Source organism: Lycorma delicatula, chromosome 5, assembly GCF_047948215.1.
Source record: "Lycorma delicatula isolate Av1 chromosome 5, ASM4794821v1, whole genome shotgun sequence".
Lineage (NCBI taxonomy): Eukaryota > Metazoa > Arthropoda > Insecta > Hemiptera > Fulgoridae > Lycorma > Lycorma delicatula.
The window spans coordinates 42,499,776-42,521,993 of NC_134459.1; the positions used below are offsets into that span (position 1 = coordinate 42,499,776).

The 22,218-nt window shown below is 28.7% G+C and overlaps 1 protein-coding gene across 2 annotated transcripts in view; it reads right to left on the reverse strand.

Moving 5' to 3' along the window:
• Positions 1-5,813: 5,813 nt before the first annotated feature.
• The window catches only part of jef (major facilitator superfamily domain-containing protein 6 jef), a 57,021-nt gene continuing 40,616 nt past the window's right edge, over positions 5,814-22,218 (reverse strand). The window contains exons 4-11 of one of the 2 annotated variants that reach the window (XM_075365993.1): positions 20,751-20,906; positions 17,855-17,968; positions 14,974-15,070; positions 14,299-14,460; positions 13,158-13,288; positions 12,169-12,343; positions 11,550-11,647; positions 5,814-6,092 (exon numbers count right to left, since the gene is read on the reverse strand). In XM_075365993.1, the coding sequence (XP_075222108.1) occupies positions 5,979-6,092; positions 11,550-11,647; positions 12,169-12,343; positions 13,158-13,288; positions 14,299-14,460; positions 14,974-15,070; positions 17,855-17,968; positions 20,751-20,906 (1,047 nt within the window). In that variant the 3' untranslated portion in view covers positions 5,814-5,978. The remainder of the gene's footprint in view (positions 6,093-11,549; positions 11,648-12,168; positions 12,344-13,157; positions 13,289-14,298; positions 14,461-14,973; positions 15,071-17,854; positions 17,969-20,750; positions 20,907-22,218) is intronic. The other variant, XM_075365994.1, reaches the window with a different exon arrangement.

Consider the following 22,218-nt stretch of genomic DNA (forward strand, 5'->3'; position numbering starts at 1 on the left):
TAAGTTTTAACCAAATAATATAATTAAAGAAAAAATAAGTTAGATGCCATTAAATAAAACCATGATTATGTTATCACTTTTGTCAAGCCTTGATAATTTGTTTACTATTTCAGTTATTTAAGACTCCAGCCTTTAGTACTCCGCAACTACTGATTGTGATGTTTTAGCAGTTGAAATGGGTACTTTAAGATTTTTAATCGCTTTAATAAACAGGTTTTGATGTTGTCTAATTTTTAATTTGTGTAACTTATACTTATATTTTTTCTCTATATTACGATTATTTACAATTTAAATTTTAAAATGGAAAGAAGTTTTTTCAGTTGAAGTTTTTATAACAGTTGTTTTATTTTTATGTTGAATGTATTCAAATGATTTTATATGCACCTTGTAAACCACATTGTTTATTTTTGTTAAACTTGTATTGTATAATATACCATAACAATTTAATAGTTTGAATAGAGTGAAAAAAAGGAATTTATCTTTATAAGTGAAAAGAACATTCTTCTTATTGTGTAAAAAGCTTACAAATAGTAATCAAACTTTCTGTTATTTTACATATATTCAGCCGCATCATGTTATTTGTGTATCATATCAAATCATTGTTAGAGTTGAATGATGATGTTTGTTTTTTTCTTTCTATTACATCTAATGTATGACTAAAATAGAATTGTAAATTTGGATATAATATTTGTTAAATAAAAAGAACATATTAAATGCAATAAAGCTGGATGAATGTAATCATACATTCTAATTCTTCTTACAACCTAATAAAGTATAATTGTATTACATAAATCATCTGCAAACATCTTTACAGAAAACTATTTATAACTTCACCATTACTGTTTTATCTTATGTCCGTAATATAATTTCTTATCACATTTGATCCTAATTCTGAGGCATATTTGTTACACGAATATCAAGCAACTGAGTATAGGTAAAATTACAGTGAGTTCTGCTATGTTTTTTCTTTCTTTTTTTTTTTAACAATGTATGATACACTTAAAGCAGTTAAAATGATGAAAAACATTTCAAATTGAAAAATCTGTTGAACAATTATTATATAATATTATTATTAATAAATTCTACTAGTACTACTGAAAGCCAGAACATGTAATACTGTTATAATTATATTAGCATATATTTTTATTGTTACAAAATGTTAATTATAATTTTGTATTATAATGTTACAATATTCATTGATAACATACAATAAAAAATATATATCTTAGTTTAACAATAAAAAATTCTGAATTAATGTTAATATGAATGAACTTTATTCTAATACTTATGCCTGACAACTTCTCTAGTTGCTTGAATTATTGCCTAAATTAGATTAAATGAAACTAGATATCATTTATAAATAATAATTAACAAACTAGTTAACATTGTATTTTTTCATTTTAGCTGTCATACAAAATGGGTCTATTTTTCAGTCATTAATTTTAACATTTCCTAGTTTTATCTACAATGTTTTCTTTTTTATATCTCACAGTATGTCTCCACTCAAGCCAAAAATATGCTGACAAAAGCTAACTATCTCTATTAAATTCTGGTATAAAGAAGCACAAAAGTAGTGATGATTGATAAAAGAAAAATATTTAAGAAGGAATATAGTAAGTACCAATTATTTGATAATATATTATCTGAAATTTCTAGAACTGCAGTAAAGTATAATTATTCTTGTTACCATAATGTCATTTAAGTGATAAGAAATCAAAATGTCAGTCTATAGTGTTTTTTTACAATGTTTATTATTTTATTGTTACAGAAACTTTTATATTGCAAGTAATTATGTCTTTTGTACTTTCTTATACCATTATATACGAGGTGTGGCCAAAAAAAACCGGACTGTTCAATCTATAGACAAACCACACGCATTAAGGACAAATGCTGAATCACTTAACATCCCCTCTTTCTATTCCTGCCACTGAGTTGACTGTAGACCTCTTAGTCAGGCTGTGGCCTTTGTTCACATCAGACCTTGCATCTGCAGCCCGTTGGATAAATATTAAGTGTTTTAAAAGAGCAAAGTGTTAATGTGAAATTTCTTGTGAAACTCTGAAAATCTGCCACAGAAACTCAATCTTTGTTAAACGAAGTATACAGTGATGAATGTTTATCACTCACTTAGGTTTTTAGTGGTTTAAACAGTTCAAAGAGAGACGAGAAGAGATTGAAGATAACTCACATCCAGGACGACCATGTGAGGTATATGTAAATTGGTTACCTGAAGATCAAACTATGAATCAGCAATTCTACCTTGAGGTCGTAACTTCTCTCTGTGAATAAGTTAGTAGAGAGCGACCTGAATTGTGGAAAAACAAGTCATGGATTCTTCAACTGGACAATGCCTTGGCTCTTACTGTAGTGTCTATCAAGATATTTTTGGCCAATCACAGGATCCCTGTGTTGGAATATCCACCCTATTCACCGGACTTTGTCACATGTTGACTTTTTTCTGTTCTGCAAGGTGAAATGAGCATTGAAAGGAATGAGTTTTGAGACAGTTGAAACTGTGAAAGACAAAGCAATGGAGACCATGTATATGCTTTTTTTTGAGTGTTGAAGTTGAATGACTTCCAACACTGCTTTGACCAATGGAAAATTTGCATGGTGTGGTAGAGCGAAGTATATTGAAAGGGATAATGTTAAAATTGTGAAGAATAGAAAATAAAGGTTTTTATAGTATTAATTTGTTTTTTTAGCCACATCTTGTATCTCCACTTTGTAATTAGTGGTCACAAATTGATTATTAGAAAATCAGTTTTCTAAATATCCAAATACCTAATCATCGATTTAGATAATCTGAATCGACACTGTTTGTAAAAATATCCACCTTATGTTAATATATACAGCTTTCTTCAATCTGAATGAACATTAGTCCTTTAGTTTTCTTTTGCCATGTTAGATACAAAGAATTTCTAAGTGACAATATGTAACAAAGATATTTATTTATACAGCAACAACTGGCTGATTCCCAATAACAGTTACCAATGGATTTTGTAGTGTGAATAGTAGCCATGCCTGACGGATCTGGAAACTCCAATTGTAAGGCAGAGATGCTACTATTCCACCATGGAAACCAGGCAATTTCAATTGGTTTACATGGGATCACTGAAAGGCTTCAACATTTTTTTTTTGCACAAATCTATCCAAGTAGTATTATATACATTGGTGATTTTTTTTTTAGCACAAGCATTATAGTACACACTTATTTTACATAACAAAATCTATTTACAGTCTTTTAGAATTAGTAATATCACTCTAATCATATTTTAAATTATTTTTGTTATTAATGTACTAGTAATGAAATTTTAATTGAATTTATCATTTCTCCTTTTAAATGCCACATATTTTCAACTACTGTACTTTTTCTTTATGTTTCATTATTTTATTTTTAATACATATTTTCTTAAAACTGTATATAATTAAGGGGTATTGAAAAATAGATTTTTCTATTAGTCATTAGGCCTTTTTTAATAATATTTTAATCATTTCAATTAATTATTTGTTTAATAATTAGCTAGATTCTATTTATAAAACTAATTAACACTCTGTTTAATTAAATTGTTTGGTTTACTGATTATCATTAATTATGATTGCATTAGATTCATATAGGGCTCATTTTTATAATGTGTGTTAAGTCTTTAATTTATTCTTTTATAGATCAATGGTCTAAATCCACCCCAAAATGTTAGACATTTAAGGTATTGATTTTATTCTGAGCATGGCATTATATTATATCATTTACTTTATGTTAGATGTAAATTGATGTTACGAAAACTGGTGTTTTTTGTTTGTTGTCATTTGAGTAGTTTGATATTTATTCATTTATCTTTGAAATTCAGATTGTCTGTTTGTTTCACATCTTTCTTACTTACTTTATTTCTTTTAAACTCCTTTTTTTTATGTATTTTACCGTAAATGCTTCCTTTCAAATACCTATTTTTAACTCTGGAAGCCTAGGGTTCCTAATCTGCTAGGGTTCTTCTTTTTGTTAATTTTTTTTTATTATATATTTCTTCATTGAACTATTTTGTCTTTAAATTATATCATTATCATATAATTGTTTACCATTGTCTTGGTACATCTTATATCAATTACTAGACTTCAGTTATATTTGGTTTTAGTATTATTTATGTTTTGACTGTACACTCAAAATTTATATTTTCAAAAAAGGTTTGTCTGATTTCTAAATTCATATGATAGCTGGTTTGATATTGTCATAGTAAGTACAAATTTAAGAAATTGATTGTGTGTAGTAATATTTATTTTTTACCCAAAGACCATTCTTTCACCAGTGTGAACTACTGTTATATCATGACAAAATTAAACCAAGAAGCAAAACTTTTGATGTCATATATATATATATATATATACACAATCATCCACTGTGGATATATACTCACTACAACAACTGTGGATATATATTCAGTTACACTTTACATGACCAGTGATTAAGATATAGTTGTGCATTTTACTGTTTTCAGTTAAAAGAAAAATATTACAAATGGTGGTTAACATTAATAGTAACAAGTAATGAAGAAGCATGTGTATGTTTTTCATCAATGTCAAACTTCTGTACTGTGACAGAAGTCCAAATCATTTAAATGATTGTCTAACGTAAATTTCAAATTTCTAATTCTACATGTTTGCCCTATAAATATTAAATAAGATATGAAATATAGCTGCTGTTTTTGTTAAAAATAAAAAATCTATAAAATCAGAAATAATAAAGATTTATTTTAATTAAAAATATAATATATGTAAGTTACTAATTTAACAAGGATACCATTGTATTAAAATTGTAATATTGTTCATCAAAAATACTAAACTTGGAACACTTAGCAAAACACAGTGCTTTAGAGAAGTCGATTTACAATAAACGAACTCATCATAAAATTTATAATAAAAACATTGAGTGAAAATTTGATACAAAGATCAACCAGGTTGGTGTTGGTAATTAAAATTTGGCATTTCCATGGTAGGAAATTGGTAGATTTAAACTTTACTAGTGTGTAGTTATAACAATTCAAACATTATTTCCTGAAATCCTTTTGTTTGTTCAAAAACTTTTTTTTTTAATTTATAAAATATTTTTAAAATTTCTGTTTCTTTAATAAGGAATTGCTAAAGTGCAGGCTATGTTTTGATAAGCGTTATAATCAACTCTTATAATACAATGATTAATACTTAGTATTTTTAATGGATTATACTAATATAATTTACAAAAATTAACTTCTATAGAAATTTTAATTTCTTTTAGATTTTAATTAAATAACGATGGATATTTTTTAACTATTTTGAAAATAAAGTATATCTTTTCTACTGCTATTCCTTCATACAATAATACTAGTTGCCAAGAGGTAAAACAAGTTAAGTCACTTGCAACTGGTTGCTGGTATATATTACAGTTTTGGTGGACAAACATCTGTACACTATTACTTTGAAGTCTGTTTTATTAGAGTATTGTTGTACTGGTGAATGAGTGATCTTGTAATTACATCCTAAAATCTTAAACATTTTTAGCATACTTTATCTTGAAATGTGGTAATTTTTATTATATTTATTTATTATTTTACATTTTTTTCAGATGAAATAAAAGTTCAAATTGAAAAAATAATTTATTTTTTCATTGATGATTATTCTATTAAAAGCCAAATGATCTGTTTATACATTTTTTTACTATTACATCAGGAATATGATATATTTTATTATCATATTTTCATCATCTTTTATTTTTATTATTTTCTTTACCACATTATTTAACTACACAATTCAATCAGTCTGTAATTACTTATTTATTAATATAATTATATAAACCATTATATCAACATTGTAATTTTATAGTAGATACATCTATAAAGTAACTAACAATAATTACGATAATTCTACTTATGTAATATTATACTGTACATTTAATATACGAATTTACACAACGTTTATTAAAACGAAACAAAAAAAAATAAACAAAAATTTCACCAATCGTACGTGCGCTCGGCTATTATTGGTTGTTGAGTGTGCAGACGAGTTAATGTTTTATACTTCCCATTATTTATGTTTTCGTAATGAGCAAGTACTTCACTATACATCTGTAATAACAATAAATAAAATATTGTAAAGTATTGTAAATTTAAATTAATAGTATTAAATCTTTCTTTAACTAATATGTGAAATGTTTGCTTGATGTTAGACTAGAAAAATGTCTTGTGAATAAGATAAATAAATCTAGTCGTAACTGCTCCATTTAAATTTTAATATTATTGCTTTTGTCTCGCAGTCATCATTTGTTACTAAATATTTCTTTAACCAAAAATATAGAAACAAATATTTTTTATTATTGTTTATATTCATATTAATCAGCAATATTCAGAAACCATTCTGTTTTAGTTACAACATATTTAAGAATTTTGTGGAGAAGCCTCAATTTAATTGTTTCTTTATTTTTGTAGAAGCAGTAAATATATTACGTATTTGAATAAAAGAAGTAAAAATTTGGATTTGTGTTTCCAAGAAAGCTAATTTTCTTGGTTATAGTAGCATTTTTTTACTTTAATAAGCAAAGTTATACTTGTATAAATTAAATTTCCACTTACCAACAATTTAAAAAGTGTAAGTCCTAGTACTTTTGGAGCTGTTACTCCATCTTCAGGGATTCTCTAAAAGATGTTAATTTAAATTCAAATCAATAATCGTTTTTAAATTAAATTGTTTTGTTCATAATAGTCGGTCGTCAAGTGTAAAATTAATTCATATGTCAATAAGACAGTAACGTCATGTTAGTATGATTGCGACTGTTATGAAAATAGTTTTTCATTTGATTTGAATTTAAATTAACATCTTTTAGAAAATCCCTGAAGATGGAGTGACAGCTCCAAAAGTACTGGGATTTACATTTTTTAAATTGTTGTGTTGGTAAGTGAAAATTTAATTTATACAATTCTATTAATACCAACGGTGCCAAATGCTTAGTAAATTAAAGTTATACTTCTTAGAATAGTCAAAAATAATAACTTCTGTTTTGGGCATAATAATCTTACATGTAGTACTATATTTAGTTGAATGTAAGTCAGTTTGTTTATATTAAAAAAATGAACTATTTAGGGTTGTGTTTTGCACAAAGGTAAGGAATTATTATTATTTTTTTTGTATTAGTTTTAATGTTGGAATATTTATGCTTAACAAGTGTTTTTTCTTGTTTTCATGTGGGGTATCCTGATGTTAATACTGTTACTTGATATCAGTATCACTGTGCATAAAATTTAACTGATACTGAGAAATAACAAATCATGATTACATTTGGTCATCTTGTATTACATACTAACAGGTGGAGTATTTTCTCACACAGTGTGTGTGTATGCATGCGTGCAATCTATATTTGGGTTAATAACTTAAGATTGGTTGGACCAAAAATTGTAAAATTTGGCTTGATGATGTATATTTGTAGGGCATCAATACTATTCAAATGGTAGGGAAGATAGAGATCACATGCTTGTTGGGGCTGAATTCAATGAAAATTTTATTCTTGTGGATCTGAGTTGTAAAAAATGAAGATTTTGACTTTTTAATTTTTCCCCAAATTTAAAAATAAAGGTTTTAAATGAAATTTTCAACTGCTTTCAGGTTTAGTATTTTTTCATTCAAACTTTGTACATACACACATTTTGATTAAAAATTAGGCAAACCATGCCAATGTTTTCTTAGGTACTTTTTTAATGGTGTTAATTCTTTGTGAATTTCATTGGTCTTTCATGGTGAATTATGAATGGTGATTCACCTGTTGTTTTCTACAGATTTTCTTTTTTAAATCCTGATGTAAATTTCTTAAACTTATTGTGACATTTATGTACAAATTTATTTTCTTGTTTAATAATTTATGATGCAAAAATATATTTTTTTTTTCAGATGAAAAGAAATTTTATATAAAGTCCCCAACGGGGATTCTTACTCTTTTAGGGGGTTGGCATTCCTGCAGTCCTAGCCTCTGCAGTTTTTCTTCCTACTACACCTCGATTTGCTGAACACTTTACTCTAAACATATACCCTTACCCAACTACACAACAACCTACACTATTTTCTCTTGCACTTACATTCGGTGGTTTTGTGACACCTTATGAAACGCAACTGTAACTGAAGGTGGAAACTATCATGCTGATGGGTGGATGGCTGTATGTGTTGAGCATTAAACAGTGTCCTCTGGGTACCTGGATGAACCCAGTCGTATTAACTTCTAGCTCAAGTACACATGCACTCTGCTGGAGTGGTCTGTTACATAACCAGTACTTGTGGGAATCATTTGGAGTCCCAAATAAAATTCTTTCAGTGGTTGTTGGTCTACTTGAAAAAACTAACAAAAAACGGGGGTTTGAAGAGTCTTTGACACATGTGGTCAGCCAAAGATTTAACTAGTGAGGAGAAAACTAGAAGTGTTATGGAGATTGATAAAGTTTCTTGTATGTGGCTTTTTGTTTTGAAGCATAACAAGGAAGGTAAATCCTTTGAAAAGATTTATCCCTTCATAATAAATAAATAAGAGCATCGTAACACTTGTGGGTCTCCAAAATCTGTTAAAAAGCTCAAGAGTAGCTCCCTGCTTGTTGACGTTAGTAACAAAGAACAATGGCAAAAACTGCTAGCCTTTAAGTTTAAAGGAACAGGCAAAGTGATAGTGGAGCCCCATACAATGCTAAATTTTAGCAAAGGTGTAGTGAGAAATCCTATGTGACCTGATATTGACTTTATGCAAACCCTCTCAAACAACAAAAAGAAAAAGAATGTGCATCGTGTAAAGAATTAACCAAACTGGTAGAAGCATTGTCAGAACAAGTAAAGGTCCCTTACAGCTGCTTTTCAGCAATTAAGTACTGGCAAGAAGGTAACTTCCCAGAAAAATTGATGGTTGTTGTCTAAATCCACACCAGTCATTGCAGCAACACATAAAGTTCTTGCTGCACCAACAATGCAGCAAACAACTAAGATCTCTATGAAGGGATCTATTAAAACATCATCGTCTGGAACAACCCTCCATCCTCCCAGCCTTCTAAAACCCCCCTACCATCTCAAGGTTTCTATCTCAGTGTAAAACACGGCATGGAGGAGAGGAATGCTAAGTATACTTCATGAATGGAGAATATACAAGGTAATCACATTTATCAGGGGTTTCCTCAGTAGTCAGTCCTGAGTTTAATTAGAATGATGTTATCTGAAAGTTTCACACTAGAAAATGGAGTACCTCAGAGAAGTGCCTCTCGTGTTACTTTGTTTGCCGTAGCCATAAATAGTATAACAAACTGCATGAAAAAACCCATTTATGTGTTCTTTAATTGTAGATGATTTTTCTGTTTATGTAGCATATAGACTGTTAGCTACTGGTGAGAGGCTGCTTGAAAACACAATAACTCACTTAGAACCATGGTGTAAATCTACTTGATTCACACTTTCCTCAGAAAAAACAAAGTGCATTTGCTTTTCTCGGTTGAGGGAACATGTTGACTTTCAACTGAATTTACATGTTGAACCAATTCAGGCATTCATGCAGGTTAGATTTCTTGGAATGTTATTTGACCAAGACTAATGTGGCTAACACATATGAAAGAGCTGAAGGTAAAATGTCTAAAAATCTCAGACATGCTGAGAGTACTATCTAATACCTGTTGGGGAGCCGATCATATGCGCTTCTACTGAGCTCTCTTCAGTTCCCACTTAGACTACAGCTGTGTAGCTTATTCATTGGCACAGGCTACCACTCTAAAAATAGTCATTGCAGTCCGTCATTCATTTATCTGTCTTGCTACAAGTGAGCTTCTCTCAAGCCTTGAGGTAAAAAGCTGGTGGACAGTGGTGAGCCATCTCTTTGGAATAGACGAAAGGAAATGATGTGTTCTTATGTGGTTCAGATTAAAGCACAACCAAATCATCCAACCTTTGATGGAGTATTCTCCAACCAGCAAGTTAATCAATACTGAGAACAACCAAGATATACTGCATCATTGAGTATCAGAACTCACCGCTTTTCCTCAGCTCTAAATGTATAATTACCTACAGTTCTTACAGTTGTTCCATGTTATTATCCCTCTTGGGCCTTCTCTTATTAATAACTGTTTTGGTCTTTGTCGGTATCATAAAAAGAACACAAATCCAGTAGTCTTATGAACCAAATTTTATAATATCGTAAATAGTGTGAATCCTGATGGTATAGTTTATACGGATGATCTAAAAACTTTAATTCTGTTGTTTGTGGTTGGCAATAGACATGTTTGGCCTTCCCAGCATCATCAGTATTTTTGTTGCAGAGCTATGCTATTAATAAGGCCTTAAATATTAGCCCAACATTTCGAGAAGTACTTGTTTGTTCGAATTCCATGAATGCCTTACAGGCGATTAGTGATGTGTACTCCAGACATCCTATAATTTGTGAGATTCATGTGCTATTTCGCAAATGACTCATTGTAATACATAATTGCGAGCTGCTGGATCCCCAAACATATTGGAATTTTAGGCAATCGGCGGAAATTGAGGCTTGTTTCCAGCCTCCTTTCACCAATCACATCACTTTGAATGATCTTGTCTGTTTCCTAAAGAGAGTTGTGCACGATGAGTGGCAAAGTGAATGGAATTCTACCATCACAACAATAAACTTCACCCAGTTAAGAACACTGTATCACCATGGAGCTTCTCATGCAAAAATAACTGTTGAGAGGAGGAACACACATCATTTGCTGTATATTATTCACCACAGTTTGGATAGAATGAAGATGCATTTCCGTGAGTTAAAAATTCAGTTGGTGGGGTATTTCCTGTAAGATAAAAATTATTTTTCAAAGAGGTAGGTACTGAATCATTCAGTGAAAACATTGCTGCAGCTGCTAAGTTTTCAGGTGAGATTTATGACCAGCTCATCAAAATATCTCCCGATAAAACGTTACAACTACAATTCACATCTGATGATTAAGATACGTTTTGGCTTGCTGTCGAAGTGAATATTTAAATTTTGTCACAAAAGTATTAAAAATATTAATCCCTTTCACCACTTTTTATCCCTGTGAAATGAGTGTTTCATCTTTGGTTGCACTAAAAACTAAATATAGGAATTGTCTTTTATCACTTGAAAACAATTTGCTTTTTTGTGTTTTAACATAGATCCACATATGCAGAAACATTTAAATGAAAAACAAAGGCAACCATCTCATTTGTTTATTTTCTTTACATGTATACTTATAAATGAAAGTAAATTGTTAATAATAAATAGTTTTTTTTCTTATAAATGATTTCATTATTACTTGTAAAGTTGTAGGCCAGTTTTGCAACCTCCTATTCATATCACTATGCCTTCTAGGGTGAGAAATGAATGCTGCTCTAATGTAACTTTTTATTAGATATATCAGAGATAATATATAGGCATTTCCAAATTTTGCTATAAAATATCTCTCTTGCCAGGAAAAATAATAAAGATCTTGATTAACAATATTTACAAGTTTTAGTTAAGTATATGTGAATATACTTTTCTAAAGAAACTATATACTAAAACATCTATAAAAGAATGAAATTACCTGAAAATGTCGTCGTATATTCTCTTCTTCTGTATTAAATGATTTATTTGATCTGTAGTCATAATTTTGGTGTTGTAGAAACGGATTAGTACTGCCGCCTGAGGGAAAAAATTATTTATGATAAAAATTAATCAACAAATTAATTAATCAATAAATTAATTTGCCTTTTTTTGATAAAAAAAGGATTTAGTGACATACCTCATCAGTTCCCAGTGAAAGAATAATTCAAGTACAGAAAACGTTGATGGTTGGCGTGTGAACTTTATTTACATTAGAATGTGTTCAATAGCCACTGAAGGGTTTTTTTTTGTCATATGTAGAAATGTATTAAATGTAGTGCCCACCTAACTATTATGAGATAGAATATGACTTTATTTCACTGATTGCATGCTGGTATTTTTTATGGTTCAGCTATTGTTCATTAAAAATAAAAAGTGATGTACTAAAATGATTTATCCTAGTGCTTAAAATTTATTGTTGGTTACATAAAATTTAATGAGGATTTTAGAATTAAATTTAAAAAAATCTGGTATTGCTTAAGACTTCTTAATACCTGCCAATGTTATAAAATATTATTTTGGGTAATAGTCTATTTTTCTAAATTAGGTTTTTTACCTACCTCCTCCGGTTCCGGCTCCAGGAATGTCAAGATTTCCACCAGTAGTTCCGTATGTTGCGTTATAACCTGGTGGTTCCTGTTGTGCAAGATCATGTAGACGTGAACTAGAAAGAGCTCGTGGTATCGGATTGCTAGGAACACCATGAGGGGCCAGATGCGATGTCTCCTCCGCTACCTGTAATTTTATTGTTAATAAATCTTGTTTTATGAATGTAAAATTTTTTGTTAAAAAAAATCATTGTTTTAAATAAACAGTCGATTTGAAATGCTTCATGTGTAATAGTGTTATAAATAAACAGATGTTACATGAATTTTGTCATCCAATTAAATGTTAAATTAATTCCATATCTAATAGAAGCTAATCTTAAAGCTATTTCTATTACTGTGCTTTGCTTGATAATTTCATTTTATGATGATGAACTAATAGTGAAAAAAGGTTGCAGTTCCTTTGTTGTTTATCAAGGGCAAAATAATCATTTACCATTATTTAATTAAAATAATTATTGATTAATGTTTAATTTTGTTGACTAATTATTGCTTATTTACTGTTCTTATTTGGCAGTTCTTAGTTATTGCTGTTAAAGTATGAATTCATAGCTGATGGCTCTAGTAGCACTGTAGGTTGAAGGCCTAAAAAAAATCTGATCTTATATAAAATAATCTTATAACCAGAACTTCTATGGCCATTAGCAACCATTTCCATTGTATTCCAACAGTATGTTGCTCATAAAAGGAAAAAAACACCTTAAGTTGTTTCAATTTTGCAACAATTTGAAATTTTTTATAAAGTTTGACTCTCACCATTGATATTTATTTCCATGTACTTTATTACAAAATTTAATCCTTTTATCATTCCACTAAATCCATCATGTAGGAAGGGAACAATCTTACAGTTCTTTCGAGAACTTTAGAATTATCTTTTCAAAGAAAAGGTTTGATTTCTGTTTAAACTAACTAAACCTAAAGATCTATTTGAAATGTGAATTTACCTGATGAGGATCTTCAGTTACTGGTAAATCAGTGACAAATCCAGTATCCTTGTGATAAAAATTTATAAAAATGAATCCAGCTAGAACCAACCCACAACACAGCCCATAACCTCGGAATGTTGCAGTTGTGCCTGTTAAATAAAAGAATATGTATTTTGATACACATAAAAATTATTTGATATGTTTGATCAGAAAAAAAATCAATCCTTATGTGGCAAGAAAATTATCTAGAGAAATTAAAACTATGAGTAACCATCTCCCTGGATTGATTAGCTCATTTCCATTTGTAAATAAATTTTGGTCTCTATTTTTGATTCTGTTATAATTTGACATCCAATTTTTTTTCTTCAAATTTCCATTGAATTAAAGCCTAAAATTCATTAAATAAAAAAAAGAAAGTTACAGCAGTATAGAGATATTCAGTGCATTGCATGTTGTAAACGTAGATTCAGAAGTACATAATTTAAATTTTTTTTCTAAATCAGTTCACTTAGAATTACCTCCAGAATTTCCTTGTTACATTATTTATTTTTACCTGTACAGAATGTTGAGGAACCCTTATATAAATTTTGAAAAAAAGTGTAGTTGTTAAAAGCGAACTACCAGAGACCAAAAAAATATATTGTTTTTTTGTGATTACAAGTATTAATATAGCTGGAGATGGATTGTAATAGTTGTGCAATATTTTATTTTTATTTAAATGTTAAAATATAATCTTAATTAAAGGAAATAAACAACTTTAATTTTGCATTAAACCTGTTTACAAAAAAATACTATAATCAGGATTATTAATTTTGGTATTCTATAGGAACTGATGTAATAAACATAGCTTCAGCTGTTGTCATTTTATCCTTACTTAATATACTTTTATTCACCAAGATCTTACTGTCTAAGATATTCTAGAAATTTTGGAACTGTCAAATTATAGAAAGGTACAGTTTAAAAATTTGTCTTTGGGATTTTGTAGTTTTATTGCTACTTTAATGTGTTTGCATCTTGAATCTTATATTGAATATTATCTACAGATTCAAATTTATGTTTTTCAGATGTTCATAGAATCTTATATTGAATATTATCTACAGATTCAAATTTATGTTTTTCAGATGTTCATAATTTAAAAAAATATAATAAATTAAATTACCGAAATAAGTGACAAATAATCCTCCAATCATAGCTCCACAACCTCTACCTAACCCGTGATGAATTCCTTGAAGAACACCTTGTGCAGAACTACGTAAATGTTGTGGTGTGTTATGAGCTATATATGAACAACAAGCAGCCCAGACTGCTGCATGAGTGATACCTGTAATAAAAAATTTGTATATTTGTTTAATTATAGTACTGATGAAAATATTTTATTGAATGTGAGATATTAAAATTATCAATTCAGCAGTGAATTATGTTGTAAAATTAAAATAAATTGGTTTTTTTAAAGTATCATTGATCGTAATTTTATGTTGAACTACAAATATTTAATATTAGAACTGATAAATGGCTTGATGTTTGATATTGTTTTAATTTTTAAAATTATAAAACCAAAATCATCAAAATATGGATACTCATAAATAATAAGAAAAACACAAAGGTAAATTTATTGTTGGCCAATCCTACTGAAGCAGGATAGATACATTTTACATAATTTTGCATTTTCTTACATAATTTTATTTTAAGGAAAAATGAGTTCCTTTTAGTTAATTATAATTTTTTTGTGAAACATTATTTCATGAATTTTTAAATATTGTAACAGTTTATTAATGAATGTGGTACTGTGTTATATTATTTCGTTAAGATAACATATTAATAAATATTTAATTACCTTGCATAAATTCAAATGGCAGCACCCACCACGGATTTTTCAAATATGATATATATAAGAAACGAAGTATATTTCCAACTAGACCTAAACATAGTACCTGGAAAATAATTTTTTCATTAATATGACATTAGATTCTTAGTCATTTTATTTATTAGTTAAATTAACTATTGTTGTACATTCAGCTTCCCAGAAATTAAAATGACTTTATAATCATTGCAATTTATTTTATTTAGATTGAATTACTATTATGCATTTTCCAATAATATATCTTTGAAAAATTTGTTTGCCAAAAGAGTATAATTAAATAAAAAGGTAATTGCTTGCAAGATCTATCCATTTTCTAATAACCATTTATATAATTTTACTTTAATATATATATTGTTGCCATATGATGTGCTTAATATCACCACTATAAATAACACTCCCTCTACAGTGGTGCTGCAGCCCCACCACTTGCAGGTGACTATATAAGCAAGCGCATGGTTAAGGGAAATCTATTCTTTTATGAACCACCACTCGGAGCAGACCAAGAAAAGAAGCAAGTCCCTTGGCTGGCCCAATGTGGAATCTGGTGGCGGGTGCCAGCATCCCCATGAGAGCAGTAGGTCTGGCCAGTTTGGTTCAGTATGAAGCCCACTAGTGTCATGAGGTGAGCACTAAAGACAGAGGCAGATGGGCACCGTTTGGGGAGAACCGCCTTGGCTGTGCCAGAGGAAGATGACCGATGCCGACTGGACACTGCGGGGTTATGGGAGCCACCACTGCAGCAGACACTGTGGGTGGAACCGAACTGCTGTTGAAGGAAAGCTTGGTCTAATTCCAATGGACACGCTATAACCCCAACTACCACCTGCTGGATCAAGCCAGTTTCGCCGAAGACCAGGTTCTGGACTCATCAGCCCTTCTCAGGGTTACTACAAGATTCTATGGTGTCACGTGTTGTCAAAACTATTCGGTGACAATAAATTTATTTAATAAATTAAAGAAATGATTATATTACATACTAATGCAATTTTATTGCATAAAATTGACAACTTCACTATGATTTGTCAGTTATTTTTCTATTCCCACCATTTATCTTTTAATCAATGTTTTTTAGTAGTTTTCCCCTGTGATAAACAACATATTTTTCTCATTACAAGAAAAAACCAACACCAGGTATGCTTCATTTTATTCTCAACTTCTTGTTTTTAACATTACTTCTCTTAGCGATTGTTTGGTTGAGAAATTTTCTAAAATTACATTTCACATAGCTGAATTACCACCGCAGGATTATTGACAGCTTAAAGTTAAATATTGATCATTGTTTTGTTATGGGATTTAATACTGATTAGATATTTTACGTCAGTATTCAGAATGTATTTTATATATTAAAAAAATAAAATAATACTTTCTTATCAGAGATAGTTTATCAACAGAAATAATTGTAATGCAGTAAAAACCAGTTATAAATCGTAATTTAATGGTTTTAGGATTTGAAATTCAGATAATTCAGAAATCTATAAAAATGTATTATGGGTTATATAAAAGTGTGCAGTGTTTTATAAATTAGTAGTTTCTCTTTTATTATAAATTATAAAAAAATATTAATATATAAGCTATTAAGTTAGTAACGTCTTTCTCTCACCATCAGTTATTCAAACACACTTACGGCTTCATTACAATTTGTTTAATTATTTTGATGCAGTCATTCTTGAGCTGTCATATTCATTGCTCAAGTGTTTAGATGTACAGGCTTCATTAGCTGTACTTTATCTTTGTCCAATTTAATCTGGATTATCTTCACAAACTAGTCAGCAGAATCCATTTGTTTGGATAAAGTACATCCATCCTTAAGTTTTTCTATACTCAAAAGAGATGTTTCTGTACTTTAAGTGACACAAAACTTTTACAATGTTTATTTTAGTGAAGTAATAGCGCTGTATTATGGTATGTAAGTAACTGGAAAATTTTTGTATACCTTGATTAGAAACAAATAAAAAAATTGATAAAGTTAACTTTTACATGTATCTTCAGAAGTATTCCAGAAATAGCATGCATTTTTACAGACATATTCCTGTCAAGGCTTTTAAAATATTTATTTACTTCTGCAATACATCAGTATGCATATTTTTCTTCTTTTTTTTTTTGTAACCTCCGAGTCCACAGTTAAGCATTACTTCAGAGGATGAGATGAATGATTTGTAGCGTGTGTGAAAATGCCATGCCTGACCGGGATTCGAACCCGGGACCTCGGGGTGAAAGGCCGAGACGCTACCACTCGCACCACAGAGGCCGGCAATCAGTATTCATATGTAAGATATTTAGTCCACATACCTAAGCCTATGCATGGGCATGGAATGCTATTAGTCTATGTAAATCTAAACTGCATGAAATACGATCAATCTTCTTAAGAATATAAAATATTAAGGTTTTTCACAAAATCATGACAGAAGTAGCCATATTTGGAGATTTACCAGAAAATAACAGAATATATTTTTTCTAAGGTGCTTCGGCACATAATACAACAAAGAGAAATAAAATGTACAGATTATTAAGATATTAAAAATATAAATGAGAAAAAGTAACTAAATAAAATGTTCACAAAACAGTTTCAAAGGAGCAGTTCAAATTCATCTGTACATTAAATAATTTTGAATTAACATAGAAGTAGAGTTTTTGGGTGTGATAAGAAACAAAATATTCATTTTGTGTAGTATGAAAATATTTAAATTATAAAATCTCTTGAATTTGATCTTCTAGGCTACAAATTTTTCAGTCTCCCTGCCTGGCCGAAGCAGCCAATTCAATACTGACCATTTGAATAAACTGACCATTTTTTAAAAATCTTTTGAAAGTTTTTGATAGAAAATAGTATACTTTCTTATTGGTTTTTACTTACTTTTACGTGTCCCATTTGAGTAATTAGTTGAAAACTAAAGAAATATGCAAATATTTCAGATATATGATTTATAACTGATGCTACTCCAAACAGTGTAGGTGAACCACCATAATCCTAAACAAAGGTAAAATTAAATTATTACATAATTGTCAGTTTTTTTTTATTGGTAAACAAATATATAATTCCTTCATTATATTAATTTTTCAGATAATTAAAAAGTCTAACCTAATTGATGACTCAAGTTTTTCTATGTGAATTCTTAATTATTTTCTATGAGAGAAAATTAATGATGATAGAATGTAGTTCAAGCAACTACTACTTATATTTTGTGAAAGCCTGTGATATATTGTATATATACTTGTTATTCCTATGGCACTTCATGAACTGCAGAAAAATCATTATTAGTAGGTTATGTACTTATATTTTCAATTGATCTTTTATCAATTTCAAATCTTTGGTTTGGAATGTTTTTCAAATCATTCAGTTTTTAAAAAAAGGTTATGTTTTGAATATCTGTGCTGGTATTTTTAATATTTTAACTTGAAATGGATTTTTTAATACACTGATATCTAAAAATTTGTTATTGTCCAGAATATTCATAATTAGATACTAGTGGGATTTTGGCTTCTGAGAAATGAATGTGACTGAAAAATGTTAGTTTTTTTTTTTTTAATTTTTATATTAGTGCTGAAGGAAAATTATAGTTTTCATCAACTTTTTTAAATTTCTTTTTCAAGCTTCATTGATGATTTTTTTTGTTGTTTATTCAAAACATTCTTTTCTATTTAACATACCACAAAAAATAAATAAAAATTGATTATAAAAATCAACAGTGTTATCTGCATCAATATTCTTTTTTTTATGTGAAACCTACAATCAAATATTTTTAAAACATTTGTTCTTATTCATTCAAAAAATATTTTTTTCTCATTATAGGTAAAATAATTTAATTGTAAATAGAAGTAAAAATGAAAAAAAAAATAGCCTTGAGTCAAATATAAGTTATATTGCAATATTGGCAATTAAAATTTATATTTATTACACACATAAATGTTTGTAAATTAAATTAAATTCCATAAATGTTATGATATTACATACATAAATAGGTACAAAGTTTGAAGTGGATGTAACAATTTTTTTTTAATTAAAAAAATTAGCTAATTTCTAGTTTATATGAAAACACTTTTTATACATCAGTATCTTGATTAAAAACTGCAACCTATTAGCCAACTAAATATTAAATTATGAGAACGAACTTCTTTTTTATCCAGATAAAACCAACTTCAAATTACAACTAATAATTGTGTGCAGTAACTTGTTCATTTTCACATGAACAAAGCAATACATATAGTATTGCGAATTATGAAAAACTGTATAAAGTATATAGAGAATAAAGCATATTCATTCGACTGAGATATACTGCTGAATCAGAAAAAAGTTGTGAAATATTTTGCTCGTTAAGTGGTTACTTATTTATTAAAAAAAAAAAAAAAAATGGTATGTACATAATTTTATAATTTTGATGGAGTTCCATTTAATTTTTACAGTGTTATTTTTTCCAAGAATATTTATTTAATTCCTCAGTAGTTTGTTTATTATCCCAGTCCATCATTTGTATTTAACATTGATAATACTAGGAGAAAGGAATTTTTATCAGAACATGAATAAGGAGTTATTTTGCCTCCAAACACTAATCTAGGTGCAGGCTGAGGACATAAATTATGTAAGGTGAACTCCTTGCTCTGCATTTAACCAATTTAATGGTCATTTCTGAGTGCTTCTGGAGTTTATTTCAGAAGTTTTAAATTAATTCTTCTGTGGTTTATGTAAACTAATGTTATTTTAGAAAAAACGTGCATCTTATATTAGTAAAGTCAGTGAATGTAGATTAAATATTTAATTATATATTAATTGAATACATAAGGCTTTTGACGGGAAATTTATATCCCGATATATAATTTAATGGTAATAACTCCTCGAACAATTCAAAAACTAAGATTCTGGAAAATTAAACACATGAAGTAAGGGTAAAATTTCATCAATTAAAAAATATAAATCTAATAAAAACTGGCTTTGGGCTTTATTGTTTAATCACATAAGTGATGCTGGGTGAAATTTTCATTTTGACTGTTTGTTGTTAGCATAGTTCTTAAAATTCCTTGCAACTGAAAAAATATGTTTCACTGTTGTATCAGGTATGTATAATGTAATTGAGATTTTTTAGAGTAGCAAAATGATGTACTAGATTTGATAAATTAAGAAATGATGATACACTAAAGCACTGTCATTCTTAATGATAGAATCAGAGAATAATGCAAGTTAATGTATGCATCTATTAGGAAATGTCAAAAGAAAGGCTTCCACTAGTGGTTTTACAATACTAACATATTGGAAGAAGTAGAAGCAGACAATGATTACAGTGGGTTTTGGAACAGGTGTATTTATATCTAATTCATGGTTGATGGAAGAAGAAATATGTTCTAAGGAAATAAATCAAAGAAAATATGTAATGGCTGAAGGTTAATAATCATCTGACTGATAGGCACATTACTTTAATGTTTTATAGAAATTGGATCCTTCTCTTCTTATTCCTCATTATGTATTCAGATATCTTGAAGGCTGGTTTTATCTAGAACTAATTTTAGTTCATATGGTAGGAAAAAAACGCTTGGTTGGTTAGTATATTTGTGTTTTGAAATAATTTTCTTACTGACTATCATAGACAAAACACAGCAGCAAAAATAATAATTATTTTTACCAAGGGTAGAGGTTAAGTAATAATTCAAATTTTACTCATTTAGCAGACTAATTATTTTAATTTATAAGATTTGTAATGCATACACACATAGTTATACATTATTATTGATACATAAGTAAAATGTGGAATAATTATTACCTGTAAATGCCAAAACAGGAATGTGAAGATTAGTCCGATTCCAAATCCCATAAACCAGGAGACAAACAGAAATGATCCGCATTTCAAATTTTTAAAGTATTTAAGTACAGTCACCCATTCAGGTATCTCCCGAGTTGTTTGTGCAAATATTTGTGTCTGAAAAAATAATTGATAAACTTGAGCATATTTTTTCTGTATTGCTCGTTATTATAAAACATATTGTTTATGATATACTACGTATCATATAAATAATTAATTAAAAAGTCAAAGCTATTAAAAACATAAAAGATCCTACCGAAGTGGAACATTTACATCGGTCTACTTATGAATTAATTTTATCTTTAAAATAATAATGTAAAAATCTAATTTGTCTACATGACATAAAATAATTCAGCATGTGTGGCATTTTTACTGGTTACTATTACAGAATAAAGAGAAGATTTGCCTCATACTGACCATTTTATTCATAAAGGCCAGTTTTTGGCTTAACTTGGTATTGAGCAAGATTCAGGAAAATTAACTTGATCAGAGGCAGTCACTTTGTATGTTGTTTGTCCATTTCTTGATAATTTTTTCTGTATTTACTTCTTCCTTCATTGGTGGGGACAATGGAAATTATGTTAGCTTCTGTTGTAGCTCCATAATTCTATGCTAGTACTGCTTAGTTCCTATTTCTTTATTGCAGCTTAGTAGTGTGATAACTCTGCTTTCTTTTTCCTTTCTGATAGTTCAAAATAATAAAATAGAAAAATAGTGGCCAAGTGAAAATCAGAAGTTCTAATCTAAGCATTTTAAAACATGACATGTAATGCTATTTAGTATTTTTCTTCTGATTTGCTAGTCTGCTCAAGAATTTGTGTTTGTAATTTACATTATTTTGGCTTCTAGATCAGATAATCTGGTTTAGTTCCCAGCAAGGAAAAGCATTTTTTAACTTTATTTAATTCATAAGTTTTCATGTATAAAATACTTGTATAAGCATTTATACAATTTAGGTAAAGTAAGTGACAAAAGTTATTTTCATGTTAAAAGTTGCTTGACATTAAAGTTTAATTATTTGAAATTCTTATTGAGAGATAGCTTATAGAGAAAGTTTCATATTATTGTATCGCTTTATTATTCTTTTTATTTCTCTTATACTGTATTCACTTTTAATATATATATAAATTAACATATTAATCATTGTGTTAATTTAATATTATATGAAATATATACCACCAAAACACAGTAATTATATAAGTTAAACCTACTATATTAATTGTCAAGAATCGATTTTTGCGGCATCCTGCATCTTCGGTTGAATATTGAACTTTATAATTACATTATATATAATTATTTTAAAAATTATTCTATTTTAGATTGTTTGCTGTTAATTTTAAATTGTGTTATAAAAGCACATGGAAATTTTACTGTCCGGTACTGAAATGATATAATCTTAAAACATAGTATTTTCCTAAAATAAAATAAC